General features: G+C 38.8%; 1 protein-coding gene across 8 annotated transcripts in view; it reads left to right on the top strand.

Moving 5' to 3' along the window:
• The window catches only part of FAM107B (family with sequence similarity 107 member B), a 128,084-nt gene extending 118,575 nt beyond the window's left edge, over nucleotides 1-9,509 (top strand). For all 8 annotated transcript variants that reach the window (XM_061582298.1, XM_061582292.1, XM_061582295.1 and 5 more), the window contains 2 exons: nucleotides 4,961-5,114; nucleotides 5,607-9,509. In XM_061582298.1, the coding sequence (XP_061438282.1) occupies nucleotides 4,961-5,114; nucleotides 5,607-5,723 (271 nt within the window). In that variant the 3' untranslated portion in view covers nucleotides 5,724-9,509. The remainder of the gene's footprint in view (nucleotides 1-4,960; nucleotides 5,115-5,606) is intronic.
• The last annotated feature ends 6,106 nt before the right edge of the window (nucleotides 9,510-15,615 follow it).

Here is a 15,615-nt window from a genome sequence, read left to right as displayed (position 1 = left end):
ATGAAAGCTGAAAACTGAGGGAAGGTCCCTGGAATTTTCCAGAGGTTGCAGGGAACAAGCTCTTCCGTGAGTGCCCCTGCTTTGATTTGTATGTATCAAAATGTGCATGTGGGGGGAATATCACCAACCACTTAATGCTGGCTACATTGCTCTTTAAAGCTCCATCTATATTGACAGAATTAAATAATGGTATTGTTTCCCCCTCAGAAGAAGAATGATTTCTTTTCCTTACCACGCATAATGGAAAGAGTGGCTGTTTGGGAAGCTCAGTCATATATTGTCTTATGTGAGGACTGAATTGTATTCTGTTGTTAGAAGTTGCACTTTAGCACCATCTAGTGACAAGTACTAATGTTAGAACATTGATCAATAGACAATAAGACTTTCAAACTCTAGGAGTTGCTGCTCATATGAACAATCCTGCTGCAATGCTCAGAAATGCCACTTTCCCCCCCTGGGGCTCAGCAAGGTCACATATGGGTGCTTTTACCCACTTATAAGCCAGGCTTTTCAGAACATGATTACACAGCATTGGTTTCCCAAAACAACATGAAAGAGCAGAAGTTTCCCAAAGCACTCAGCTTCTATCATAAAATAAAATAAAATACAGTATTTAAGATTATAAATTAACTCCAAAAGTTAGCATCCAGATTTCCCCACCCCAACAGGATGACTGAAGAGATTTGGCTTTCTAAAGTTTTTTCCCCCTGTAGCTTGTTTGTTGTCTTGCATAGTTTTTATTCATGTTTATTGTCTTCAGACTTCTAACTGCTTTGTGAGGATTGCCTAGAAAGTAACATATCAAGCCATTTGTCTAAATAAAAACAGCAACATTTGAATAAATAAAAACATGGCATCAGTGAAGCAAAAACCTACATCAACATTTTCTTACAATGGAGTTTTAGTGGCCTGTTTGCCAAGGTTTTGTATAGGTACAATAAAGCATACATCACAACCCCTTATTGTTTTGCACAGTAATCTTGGGGTTATATCCAATCTAGCGCTAAGTTAAAATCACTTGGCAGTATACTTGTTCTGCTGGCAAAATGTTTTGTACCAGTGGAGCATTGTTGTGCAAGAGAATGAATAAGCAGGTTGTTGGTGACTTTGTTGTGCAGCGGATTGTGCAATCTGTTGCACAATGTGTTTCTGCTAGTGCAACTGCTGTTTTGGATTCCACATTAAACTTGCTTGCTAGCGCAAGAGCTCTTGTGCAAGTGGACAAAGAATGTTGGATGCATCCCTTGGTTTTCAGAGTGTGTCTGACATAACGTTATTTGTTTACGTTTCTATAAAACATTTGGCTCTCCTTTTTTTCTTTTCAAAACAAAAACAGTAGAGAAGGTGCTCTTCTTTGCTGCTTCAAAAAATCCTTCCCTCCTCCCAATCTTTGAGACACATGGTTCTGTCCTCACAGAAATATTGACAAGCTTCATATGTGTTCTGATGATGGACAGAGCTCCTGAAATATTAAAAATGGATACAGCTTGGATACAGCTTGGGACCAGGATATCTGAAAGATCGTCTTAGCCCTTACATACCCAGTTGACCACTGAGCTCTGCAGGTGAGGGCCTCATGCAGATACCATCTCATCAGGAGGTCCATTCTGCACAACATAAGAAACGGACCTTTAGTGTTGTGGCACCTACCTTTTGGAATTCTGTCCCCAAAATATTAGATAGGAGCCATCTCTATTATCTTTTTGACGCCTACTGAAGACCTTCCTCTTTCAACAAGCATTTAAGTTGAGACCTTATACCAGTCTGAGTATGTGTTAGAATTGCTTTAGGATGTTTTTAAAGCTTTTTTTAAAAGATGTTTTCTTTTAATATATGTTTAAGTCTGTTTTTAAGATGTTTCAGAGTGTGTTTAGTGTTTTTGTTTGCTGTCCTAGGCTCCTTCTGGGAGGAAGGGTGGGATATAAATTTAATAAATAACATATGAAGATTCAGTCTTAAACTGTTGTCCAGCAACTATTTATTCTCAAGCAGTAATTTCCAAATTTCACATCAGCATCAGTGTTTGAGAATCTGTCATGGGACCACTGTGGGCATTAAGAGGACTCTGAGGAACATTCTATGGTGTGCAGTCAGTTTGTCTGTCTTTGGAGGTTCATGAACCTCTGACAAGCTTCTGAGGAGTCAATCTGAAATTCTGCTGTAGACTACCGTAGTCTTGTTATAATTGACACTGTGTTTCTTTCACCACCCCTATCTTTTAAAAATATTATTCAGAATTCTTCTTTTCTTCACACATGTATTAAGTATGCTATTGTTAAGGTTAGATAACTATGAGGATTTTGTATCTTGATACCCACTCGCACACACACATAATCATAAGATAAAGATGGAAACATAGCGTACTTATTCTCACTGGGATCTTTTGTGTTATGAATGAAAATGATGGAATAGATGGAGGTTTAAAAACATTTACAAGGTGTAAGATATATTATGAAATCTAGTGAAAGGATTTTTTAGTCCTGCTAAATATTTTATCTCTCCAGAAGCGTAATATACAGAAATTGAACAATGCATAATGTATAAACTCATTAATAGGCTTAATAGTAAAATGTCTCAAATAACAACCTGGCTCTGAGATGATTTGAGGAAAAATTAGGCAATTGTGGAAATAGATTGTACTTCCTGGGGGAGGGATACCATTCAGAGAAGTAGTTGGAGATGGTACTATAGCTTAAAGCAGAATTTTTTTTTTTAAATATAGGCAAAGGAGAATGCTTTGTGGAAGTGTGTTCAATATCTAGTTCTACAGTTAATGTCACAGGGTATGTCCTATTTCTGTAGAACCAGAATGTTTTAAAGAGGCCATATATTCTTCACAGTAAGTCATAAACCATAACAATGAAGTGAAGGCCACAAAGATATCTGGCCTAGATATTTTCTTCTCAGCTTAAATGGAACTAGCAGGAGCAAACCTGCTTGTGAAAACTGAATGTACTAGTTGGTGTCCTGGAATGTTTTCTGTTCATGAGGAAGAAACCTACTTCGAGGTTCAAGTTTTGGTGTACAAAGCCCTATACAGCTTGGGACCAGGACACCAGAAAGACCGTCTTACCCCTTATATATCCAGCTGATCACTGCACTCTACAGGTGAGGGCCTCCTGGAGATACCATCTTATCAGGAGGTCCGTTCTGCACAACATAGGAAATGGACATTTAGTGTGGCGACACCTACCCTGTAGAATTCCCTCCCCTTAAATATTAGACAGGTGACATCTCTGTTTTCTTTTTGGTGCCTACTGAAGGCCTTCCTCTTTCAACAGGCCTTATCCCTGTCTGTGTTGGAGTTGCTTTTTAATATTTTTTAAAGTTTTTTTAAAAAATGTTTTTAGGTGTTTTGTTTTAATATATTTTGAAGTCTGTTTTTATGATGTTTTAAAGTGTTTTTAGTGCTTTTGTTTGCTGCCCTGGGCTCCTACTGGGAGGAAGGGTGGGATATGATGATGATGATGATGATGAAGTTCACCATTCCTCTCCCAAGAAGGCTGATTAGTTCAGATGATAGGACTGTGCCTCAGATTAGGGGTAAAGTAATAATGGAACTACTATTAATTGTGATAGGGTGGGCTCCTGCTGAAAACGGTATGCTTGTGTTTGGTTCTTTCTCTCCATTTGCATACTTTGTGTAATCAGGTCATCATGTTGTGTGTTTCCAGCCCCAAGGGGAAACGCACAAAGGGTAGAGAGACACTTATTGTTGTGCCAGTTCCACTGCATGTCCACCTGTTTTCTGAAAACGGGGGCACACAACTAGTCAAACTCTGCCCTTTTTTACTCTAAAACCTGGTCAGATGAGCTTGAATGCATTTTTAAAAATTCAGCCTCAGACAGATTTTGCAACTGATTGGTAGATCAACCCATTGCTCCTCTACGTATGGCCAATGGAAACGCTTTGCTGTAAGCTCAGGCAGAGACAATGATTGCTCTAACACTTTGCTGTGGGAAGTCCTGAAATATCTGAAGTCAGCAGCGGGAAGGAAGGTGTGTCCATCTGAGGGCAGAGTTGCTTCAAAACACAGCCAGAAAAACCATTCTCGCTGCTTCTGAAGTGACTAGTGTGCCCACAGCCAAAATAATGTCATGTCACAAGAGAAATTATTTTGTTGTGGAGAAGGAGAATGTGAGGGGCATGCCACTCTGTCCCAATCTCCAGCAGATCTCACCTTGATGGGGAAAAATATCACAAAGCAAGATTTTGCCTCCTGATTCAAGGGGGGGGGAGAAATGATGGGTGCCTCCACCAATTTCCTCCCAAATGCTCTTAGTGAAAAATAAAATGAATGAGCCAAACATGTATCCAAGTACTTAATTGGGCTCCACATTTATGTTGCATGAAGAACAGTTATACCTTTGCTCTTTTCATAAAGTTGTGAGAAAAGAGTATGTAATTCTTTAACTTAGCACTTAGGGAATTTTAAGAGAGAGTAGGAAATGGAATCATGATTTCCTAGTTCTAAGAAGCTTTTCAAAATTCATGTCTCTAAACAACTTTGTTGTGATCATTGATATCCTAGATTGGAAAACTGATCTAAAGTTTGAACAATTTACCTAAGGTGGTATACTGAAATGGAGAGCAGCCCTTTAGTTGATCAGTTGGATTGCTCTAAAAACCTTTTTCATTCAAAAAGTGCCCCCAAATAAACATATTTACCACCAAAAAAATCTGTTGTAGATTATTTTAATACAGGTGCTCGTGGGTGCTGGTTGTAGACTAGTTTCTCTTTCAGGTGGGATTGCTGCTTCTTAGGTTGTGCATGGGTGTTATAATCTGAAAACAATTTCTTAATGCTATTCATATGGATACTTGAGCAGATTTAATAAATTAAATGTATATAAATGACTGATTTCTCAACAGATGATTGCACTATAATCCACTAATATAAAGGAAATATGTCATATAGATAAGCAACTCAACACAGAATTCTTTTTCCTCTTTTGCAAGGGGTCTTGCTCCTCAAAATAAGCCAGAGCTGCAAAAGGTGATGGAAAGACGAAAAAGAGATCAAGTTATCAAGCAGCAGAAGGAAGAGGAGGCGCAAAAGAAGAAATCAGACTTGGAAATAGAGCTACTCAAGCGACAACAGAAATTAGAACAGGTTAGTGGGCAGGATAGCGACATTAATAGACTTGATGAGCTTCCAGAGTAGATTAATGAATTGGGCACCACAGAATAACTGTAGATCGGTTTTGAAACCTAAAAAGAAAGGTCTTGAAAAATATTGTATCCAGTTGTTAGATCAACAGTTTCCTTTTGAAAATGATTGGCAATGCTAGGTTTAAAAAATATAGGGCCAAATTCTTGCAAGATAAGCATTGTTAACTGTCTAGAAAGATGGTTGGAGAACGTGCTCTCATATTCAAGGTGATCCTGAAAAGTTGGGCATGAGTGAAAAGGGAGTGAAATATTTTTGCAATCCTCTTGTAGTATGTATGCTGCCTTCAAAGCTGAATCCTGCAAACTACCACTACAGTACTGAATCTGGTTCTTTCCACTGCTTATAATTAAGATTATGAGAAATGCCACTCTGTATTAATTGATTTTTATTTCGTTTTCTCACCTCTTCCTTCATATGTTTGTTTGTTTTAAGCTTGAACTTGAAAAACAGAAGATCCAGGAAGAGCAAGAGAATGCACCTGAATTTGTTAAAGTGAAAGGCAACTTGAGGAGGACAGCCCAAGAATCAGCAGAAACCCAAGAATCCTAGAGGAGGGGCTTCCTTTAAGACTGGAAGCCATTCCCTCAGTGTCTGCTGAGGAGAGGCTTCTGTAGGATGTCTCCCCCATTTACCTGAATCTGGGTGGAAAAAAATGTGCTTATACGAGGTCAACTTCTGGAACATGTGCAGTCGAATGAATGCACAACAGATAAAACTTGCCAATAATAATATGGAGATCAGAGGATAAACAAGCAACCTGTAGTCAGTTAAAAGACCTGTCCAAAGTACTTGACCAGGGAAACAAATTTGAGTTGTTGTACCGCTTGCTTATTCCTGACCCAAGCTTAGTGGGCATCTCAGGCTAGTGTGTGTGTTAATTTTTATTTCCTTGTTCCTACTTTGTGGAGTTCTGCTATGCAGAAAAGCAAAGTGTTCCAAAACCACTTCTCATCACATTTTGTGTGGAAATTCTGTTTCAGAAATGATGACACCCCCCCCCTCGGTGGTCTTTGATGTAAATATAAATTCCTTTAGACTTGAAGTTGAATTTATCTTGTCCACTGCTAGTGTGTGGGCGGATGTCACATCATTGTGGGGGAATCTCAAAAGCGAGAAAAATACGAAAAAGCTAATTTTTATTTATTTGTTTCAGTCCTTGAACAGCTAAAAAGTGGTGTTGGCCATCTGTGAATTTGTAGCAAAGTACACATTTGTGCCCTAGAATGCTCACAAATGAGTGGCTGGTCTCTTCCTCCACCCAACCTTGCTAAGCAGACATATTGCTTTTATCATATTATTCCTGTGTAATATGCACTTGGCCATGTCTAAATTGTAGTTGGCCTTTCTTTGATTCTCTTCCTTATCTAATTTCACCATGGTCTAAAGAACCACACAACTAGCTCTGTGTTCCAGGGGGTGGGGAGGATTATATTCTCTTCATAGCAATCCCACTATGCCACATGGGCTTTGAAAAATAGTTTGTGGATCAGTTTGCCCAACATCATGGTGACTTGCTGTTCAAAGAAGAGCAACAATTCAAAAACACACTGGGCATGCTTGAACTTGATCATATGTTTGGAGCTAAATTAGTCCTTTGCTTTTAGGATTCCTCTTGCTCTGTGCAGTTTAAAAACAAAAGAGTGTAAAATTTAGTGGTACAATTAAAACATTTTAAAATGCCGGTCAAAGCTTGGCTGCAGGATGGAATATTTCAAAACTTGAACTCATTAACTTCCATACCTGTTAGTTCAATCTTATACTTGTCTACTTGGAAATAAATTCCATTGAGTTCAACAGGTAAGTGGGTACAGCATTGCAGCCTAAATTGCCTAGGCATTTTTGGGATGGGCAAGGAGAGAATGACCCAGCTGGTCATCTTCTTGAACAAGCTTGTTTCTGTGATTGGTTTTCCTCTTCATTCAGTGACAATACCACTGAAGCCCATATACAGAACATTATATTGTGCCGGCAGGGAGGGGGAACTCTTGCAGTACGAGCCTGTCCTGTAGGGCTTCTTGAGGAAAAATGCTAAGCTTGTCCCATTTTTCTATCCATCGACATTTCAAGTTAGATTTTGACACCTTTGAAAAATTATATTTTGGTAGTATGGGTCTCTGTACGGGGCAGCCTATGGTGACACAGTCTGGTCCTTAGATGGCTTTTTGCAGTTTTCTACACAATCTTGAGAAATCACCTATGTGTTCAGGGTGTTTGAGCTATGAAAGTCAGCACGCTTATGCATAAAACTGGAAACAAACATTAACCTAGAATAGACATTCTATATACAGTCTGATCTTAGTACACTTTTGTGTGAAAAAATGGAAATGGACTGCCTTCAAAAAAATTTGCTTTTTTGTTTCTGGGTGTACAGATAAGTGAGCAACGGTCACTGCTGTAAAGCTGCAAAGCCAGCTTTTCAACAAATGCCAAAATGGGTGTGTGAAAGATTCCATATAGGTGCAGGTTGTACAAATGTCAGTAGCAGCAGTTCAATAATGGCTTACATTTGCATTAGATGAGGATCAGGTCCATAGTCTTGTTCTAGAAAGCTAAGCAAAATGAATCTGTCTTTTGCGATTACATCTAAGCAAAATGCTCGGCAGTGTTTGATGCCAACACCAACTTGTGTAAGTGATGTGTTTTATCATTGCTGCAGGCACTGGAAATTGGAAAAACAATTGCAGTACTGGACTTGACAATGAGCAGTCTTCCCTTTGGCATAATGCTTTTCAGATTGTCAAGACCCAAGCAGTTCTTCCGAGAATAAAATCGCATTATAAATCCCAGTCAATGATAAATAAGTTTTTGCTGGGATTTAATTTACTTCTAATTTAAATCCTGACACAAATTATTTATCATTGATTTGGATTTATAGTGCTGCATGCATTTTTAGAAGAATATGAAGGCCATTGATAAAGCAGTGGTGTTGGATTGACTACCATAACATAAAGGCAATATTTGAGAGCTTTGCTTTAGCTACAATGGCATCTTGGGCTTCTTTTGCAAAACAGAAACCTTAATACACTAGCCCAGCCTTTCCCAACCAGTGTGCCTCTAGATGTTGCTGGACTACAATTTCCATCTTTCCTGACCATTGGCAATGCTGGCTGAGGCTGATGGGAGTTGTGGTCCAACAACATCTGGAGGCACACTGGTTGGGAAAGGCTGCACTTGCTTATTTAATTTCCTTTTCTCCCATTATTCTGAAGGCGGAAGTTGGGGAGCCTTATAACCACAAAAAGCTCACAGTTCATATACTTGAATTGCATTAGGTTTGTCATCAATCTTCTTTCCTTACTTTGGCCTATTATTTTGTCCTGGATACAAGGGTTTGGGTGAAGGGTATGAAACCCCAGAAAAACTTGCCTTAATGGTTTTATTAACTGCTGCATTTTTCTCATACTCTCCCCACATACTCGTTCTATGTAGACAAATTAGGTACACTTCTGGATTCCAATTCCACAGCAAGCCTCTGGTTGAATAGGTATATTATGGTGTTACAACACCTTGGGGTCATGATTCCAAAATAAAATAGAGGTGTTTTAGCCCAAAGCCCTCTGAACATAATAGAAAAGAGCTATAAGGTGATACAGAGAAGTGGGCCAGACCTTTAGCTGAACACACTGTAGAACCTCTCTGTTCCTAAGTCGTCATAGATGTGATCAACTGGTTTGTGAGGGTAAGGACGGATGCTTCAGATAGCTCTGGGGGGGACCTGTTTTGTAGATATAGTACGTACATAGTAATTGGGAGGGGATAACATTACTATAGCACTAGAGGAATGTAAACATGATTTTAGCCCATATAAGAAGTCTGCCAGACCTTTTGTGTGTGTAGGAATCCAGAATTTTGTTTTGGGTTGATAGGAGGAATGACTTGACAGATGCTGTCAAATTGTTTGAATTTTTTTCTTTTTCTTTTTTTAATTCTGTGTCCATGGAGGTGAGTTGTTGACAGCTCTCACAGCTGACTCTGTTCTCCTGACCATTTTCAAAAGTTCCCATTTGCTAGATATTTTCAGTTGAGCTACCTTGATTTAAAAATGTCTGACTCTTTGTACAAATTGCCTCTTAATGGATCAATGCTTTTAAAACTTTGTTTTTAGCAAGTTAAGGTAGCAAATTAATATTGCCTCCCATTTCTTTAAGTGATGTTAATCTCTGTTATGTCTTCACTTGTTTCTGAGTGTACATATATAAATATTAAAAAGGGAGCCTTAATGGGATTTGTTTTCATAATTTAATATTTTTTGTATTTCCTCTTGCCTATTTGTTTTTAACAAAATGTTACAAAAATGATGGTGTACTTCTTAGAACCAAAGTTAATACTTAATAAAAATCTACTACATGCTTGGAATATACAAATGTGTGAGTGTGTGACTTTAAACTCTGCTGCATTTAATGTTCTGTTTGGTCACTTAAAATTGAATTTTGTCTCTTCTTGCAGGGAATAATGTCAAGGTCACACTGACTGACCTTTCAGATTGCTTCCATGGTTATGCACTTACAAGGTATAATTGACTGACCAAATTAGTTTGGCAGAAGCAGTTTAATCTCCCAACTTCCGTTGCATTATGGCCTTGAACAAGGATTTTTACTTTGGATAGTAGAGTCTTAAATGACATAAAGAAAATAATTGCTGAGATATTCAGGCCTCTTAAAAATTGATACAGGCCACTACTCGGATCTTTGCACATCAAACCAAGTGCAACCCCCCCCCCACTCAGCCAGCAAGCATAATCTCTCACTTTACCACTTCCCAGACCCTGCCCTGCCACCAAATAAGGGACACTCACACAAGCAAACATTTTCCCCTGAGATGCAAATGCAGCACAGTAGCCAGAGAGGGTGATGGAGGCCACTTTGTGTGCTATGTGCAAACACAGTATTCATACACATACACACGTTGCAGAGCTTGGAAAAGTTACTTTTTTGAACTACAACTCCCATCAGCTCACTCCAGTGGCCATACTGGCTGGGGCTGATGGGAGTTGTAGTTCAAAAAAGTAAATTTTTCAAGCTCTGGTACGTTGTCATCTTTCACCTCCACAGTTCTTTATCTCCATTCTGCTGCTGCCTCCTTCTCCTCCTTTATCCATGTTCTTGCTCTCCGGCTCCTTCCCCCCCCCACTCCATTCTTCACCACCACCATCCATTTTTTAAACTATTGTTTTCTCCACTCCACCCCGTCTCACTCTCTACCTCCTCCCTCATCGCCTCCTACCCCCCACAAAGCATGAAGGAAGAGCGACGCTGCACAGAAGCCCAGTTTGAGGCACATGATTTTCATCCACAAATCAGAGGAGCAGAAGACTTCCCCTGCTTCCCCCCCCCAAGTAATGCCCAAAGATAATGCTGGAAACATTACAATTACTCCACAAAAGTAATAAAATTACTCCTAGTTCTATTACAATCAAAATATAAAGGAATTACCCACTCATTCTTCAAAAAAACAATGAATTACAAGTAATACTTGTAACGAATTACTTCCAAGATCTGGGTATTTTCTGATTGTTTTAAGAATTTCTATACTGTTGTTGGAAAGCTAGGAAGCACTTTTTTCCTGCTACAACAGGTGAAATGGTCCAGAGAGAGACACAGCATTTAGTGTTTGGGTCTTGGTGTTTTTATAAGGGTTGGAAACTTTAGTTTGATAAAGTTTTAGTTGACTGATAGGTGGAGAACAGCCTTCATTAGTCAGGCTACAGGTTGAAGGCAAGTTTGTTGCTGTGGTGGTGGAGCTATTTCTTGATTCTGGTACATTCCTTTTAGTAGAGAACCAAGAAGCAAATATTCAAAAGGAAGTCTACCATCTATGAGTGTTAGCTTTTGTTAAATTATTTTCAGTTACTCAAAAAGCACTTATATTAGGTTTTTGGTCTTTGCAATATGTTAGGTTTCTCATGAATACATCTCAGTTGGCAACTAGAAATTTGTGACCAGATGGTCACTTGAGAACTTTGGTTTGCAGCATTCTCAAGTGTTAGTCTATGTCTTCTTCATTCTTTTTCTTTTAATGCATTCGGCAAGCTCTGTGATAAAACCCTGGTCAATTATGAGTCACTATATCTGTTTTGTTTTGCAAAGAGCTCTGCAGGTCTTTATGTTTGGAAGAAGGAGCTCTTTCCTCTCTGTTCATGCACCTGTCAGTCCTGAGGCAGAGCTGGAGGGTCAGGTGTGCAGTGAATTTTAATTAGCTGTTTGATTTTGCTGTAGCTGCCTTAAGAGAAGATAGCCAGGAAACTGCTTTGGTATGGAGTTTAGTTGAAGACTGCTTATGGTTACTTGGTGAGTAAAAAAATAAAATAAAAACTTTACTAATGCTCAGAGATAGGGATGGAGGGACCTGTCATTTTTGGTTCTCTGTTTCTCATCTTTCCACTCTTAAATTCAGTTCTCATTTCTGCTGCCATTTGCAATTTTAAAAAATCAACATGAAATTTCTTCAGCATTTTAGTGCAAATTTCTCCTAATATGTGCAGTTTTGATTAATGTACCAATTTATGCAAGCAATTTCTCATACTATATTTCTGTATGTTATTTTCACCAATATATTCATTTTCATGCACACCCTAAGCCTAATATATGCACTTTGGCAAACATTGATTGGAGAATAGCATTGCAAAATCCAGATAAGTGTGAATTTTGGAAGTTAGCTGTGTTTTGGTTCTCATATTGTCTTGGAAAGTGCACATTTGGTACCTTCAGCTTTAAATGCAAACTGAATCAAATTTCTCCCCACTTGGAGATCATCTAGGACCTCATGAATCCTTAGGATGAACTCTGGTATTAAAGTAGGGTTGCCAGGTCAGAAGCATTCTGAAATCTTTGTTAAATGATGGTGTTTCCAGGTCCAGCTGACGTGATGGGATCGTTCCTTCTCACCTGCTCAGGGAGCCTGGGAGGGGAACATTTAACCTAGCCTGCTTGCTTCTGGCAAGAAGGGTTTAAGTGCCCTCACCAGAAACCCATTGTAGGAAGAAGGGAGCCTAGTGTCATGGAGATATTAGATGAGAGCACTCAGGAGTAAATATGGATGTCCTGAAGGCTGCAATTCCAGACACACTTACTAAGGGACTAAGCCCCATAGAACTCAGCAGGACTTACCAACTTATGCTGTTGGTAATGCTTGACTAGGGATCCTCTGCAAAGATATCCATAGCCAAGAAGGGTTGGCAGCCCCCTGCCTGTAATGCCCTGCCTCCTTTCAACATGGCTGTTCCAAACTTCTTTACAGACTTGACCCTTCACTGCAGACAGAGGTTTGAGAAATGATCAAGAGTTAAGAAGATTATCTACCCTTTCCTGCCTAACCTGGGGGCTGTTATAAAACTCACTTTGACAACCAACCCAATTCCAGTGAGTAGTAATTGACAGAGTGAAAACACACATGCTTTGGTCTACCCTCACAGGCAGCAGCTTGGGAACAACAGCAGTTGAAGTCACACTTCCCAAAATATGAATTCTTTTTCACCACTGTTGAGCAAGAAACAAACCATCATGCAACCACAAGGTGCATCATCAGTGGGTTTAAGGGTTGAACTGAGCGCATAGAACCACTGTTGTTGCTTCTATGGATGTAAGGGAGTGAGGTCAGAGGTAAATGAAATGCAAACAGAGAAAGACAGTGATGATTTCCTAAATGCAATACCATACCAACCACAACACGATTCCTATGAGTAAGACAAAAATCTCACACATCCCACAAGCAGTTCACAAAAAGAAAAAAAAGTGGCAGGCTGTCAGCCAACGTCACAAAAATCCCCATGCAGTACAACCTGACAAGGGCACTGCAGTTAGTGCAGAATGCTGTGGCACGATTGCTGACATGAGTGAGACCCTGTCAGTGACGGGAAATTTTGGGATCCGTTGGACTTGAGGAAATTGAAGACACAGGCTTGCAGCAAAGGTAGGCCTTTATTGGTTACGTGTGCATGGTCAGTCTCTCTTGAGTGTGATCGAGCACTGCAACATGGCACTGCTTGCCCTGGTTTTTTATACATTCCAGGACAAAGACATTAACATATCCCAATCAGTGGGCTACATATAAGCATTACATAGAGGTCACACTGTATACATTATTTTCTGGCCAATCAGGTAATATTCAGCAGTTCTCATGCCAGCATATTTCTACTATGAGCTAATACATTCCAATGTTAATCCTTCTCAGGCCTTGGAGAGCACAGAGATGTCCTGTACCAGTGTTCTGCTCATCTTACCTTCTTGAGCCAAGCCATACCATGCATACCTAGGTACCATGGCTACATGTGCATAACAGGCAGGGAAGGCAGCACCAACGAGGATTTTTAGCTTGCCTGCTTCACTATTAAAATATTATAAATCCTATAATTTTTAAAAGAATATTTTGCTTACTGTTTGTATCTAAAAATTTCCCATTATCAGCACATAATACCTCTGCTCTGAAATCTGCACTGGTTGTTAATCTGCTACCAGGCCAAGTTCAAGGTATGCTTTCATTCTTATGGGTGCCACATAGTACTTGTTCTGCTCTTGTAAGAAATAGATCCTTTAGTGTGGCACCACCTACACTTCGGAACTCCCTTTCATTGTACTCTTTTTGGCACCTGCTAAAAAAGTTTTTTTGTTTAAGCAAGCCTATGCAGGCATGTAGAAGCTATTATGCTTTTTATCCATTTTTAACTCATTGTTGGTTTTATTATTTTGAATGTTTTTAAATACCTGTTTTTAACTTTTTGCCAATAATTTTGTTTTAATTCCTTCTGTAAATCACATTGAGGTTTTTTACAATAAAGTGGTATGTAAATGTAAATAAAATACATAAATACATTTCAGAGTCACTGTGGTCCTTGAGTCTCTTTATTTTGGACCTTTGCATGCAAAGCATGTACCCTACAGCTACAGTCCTTCCCCTGTTTAAAAAAGTATCTTTTAACATTGTTCTTTTAAATTCACTAGTGAATGCACAGCATACCTAGGGCTGATCCATACCATACATTTCAAGCACATTCAACATACATTTGAAGCACATAAATCCCACCACAGAATCATGGGAACTGTACTTTATTAAGGATGATGGGAACTATAACTGTGAGGGGGAAATGATATTTCCCAGGATTCTTTGGGGAAGTCATACACTTTAAATTGAGTTGGATGTGATGTGCTTTAAATGCATTATGTTGATCTGCATTATTTCATAAGCTTTGCCTGCATATAAATAATTTTAATTAATTTTTGAAGTGGAAATCAGCTACAAAGTTTACTTGGTGACAATGGGCTACTCACCATCTCTCAGCCTAATTTGCCCCTCAGGGTGAAAACAACAGAGGGGAACCATGACCACCTCAAGCAAGCAGGGCACACTTAAAATGTAGAGGAAATAATAATGTACAAGGGAGGCAAGAATGGCCTCTGTGCAGTCCTTCCGCCGACAGCTAAAGACTTTTTTCTTCCGGCAGGCCTTTGGAACAGAAGGTTTTAAGGGTAGTGACTGAAGAGGATGCTGTATGTTATTGTTTTACTTGTATGCTCCTAAACTGGGTTGCAGTATTTTAAGAGTAATTGGTTTTAACATCTTAATAGTTTAATCCTGTTTTAATGCTGATTTTATATGTTTATATGTTTGATATTTTTATAGGTTCTTAATGATGTGTACTTATTTTTATCTGGAAGCCGCCTTGAGTTCCAGTTTGGAAAAAGGGCGGGTATAAATAAAGATAATAAAGATAATAATAATAATAATACAATCATAATGTAAAATCAGATACATAGAGGCACAGTATGAAATATTTATATAAGCATGAATGTAAAATATATACACAACCTATAAAACATTTATAGTACAATCCTATGCATGTTTACTCAGAAGGAAGTCCCAATTTATTCAATGGGGCTTACTCAAACAGGGAAGTGTGCACAGGACTGCAACCTCAAATGTTAAGGAATGTCACTCACCCAACCCAAAATTCAGAATCATGGCACTTTAAGCTGTTTTGCAACTGTTTTATACTTGTTTTATGGTTATTAGATTTTAAATGGAATTATTTCTTATTGTGAGCTGCCTTGGTTTCCAACCCTACCTCACAAGGTTGTTGGAAAGATTCCATATCCACACACTGGAGATGTAAAAATACATGTACCCCCATATAATAGTTTATTGTCAAAACCAGCTGATCACATGCAGAACAGAAAATCAGTATTAGCTTCCTATCAAAGACAGTGACACCTATGTAAGCCCTTCCTAAATGCTTTAAAAAGGATTGAAGGGGGAGAGAAAGATTTACAACACAATCTTTACTATGTTCTCTCAAAAGTCCCACTTATTTACACCACATTCCTAAACATGTCTACTCAAAAGCAAGTCCTACTGAATTCTTTTTTTATCATTAATTTTATTCAAATTTTCAAACACAAAACAAAACAAAACAAAAAAGAAACAGATTAAACAACAAAATAAAATGTTG

Source organism: Rhineura floridana, chromosome 8 (genome assembly GCF_030035675.1).
Source record: "Rhineura floridana isolate rRhiFlo1 chromosome 8, rRhiFlo1.hap2, whole genome shotgun sequence".
NCBI classification, from domain to species: domain Eukaryota; kingdom Metazoa; phylum Chordata; class Lepidosauria; order Squamata; family Rhineuridae; genus Rhineura; species Rhineura floridana.
Note: the sequence above shows the minus strand (reverse complement) of the source record. Positions and strands in the feature narration are given on the sequence as shown.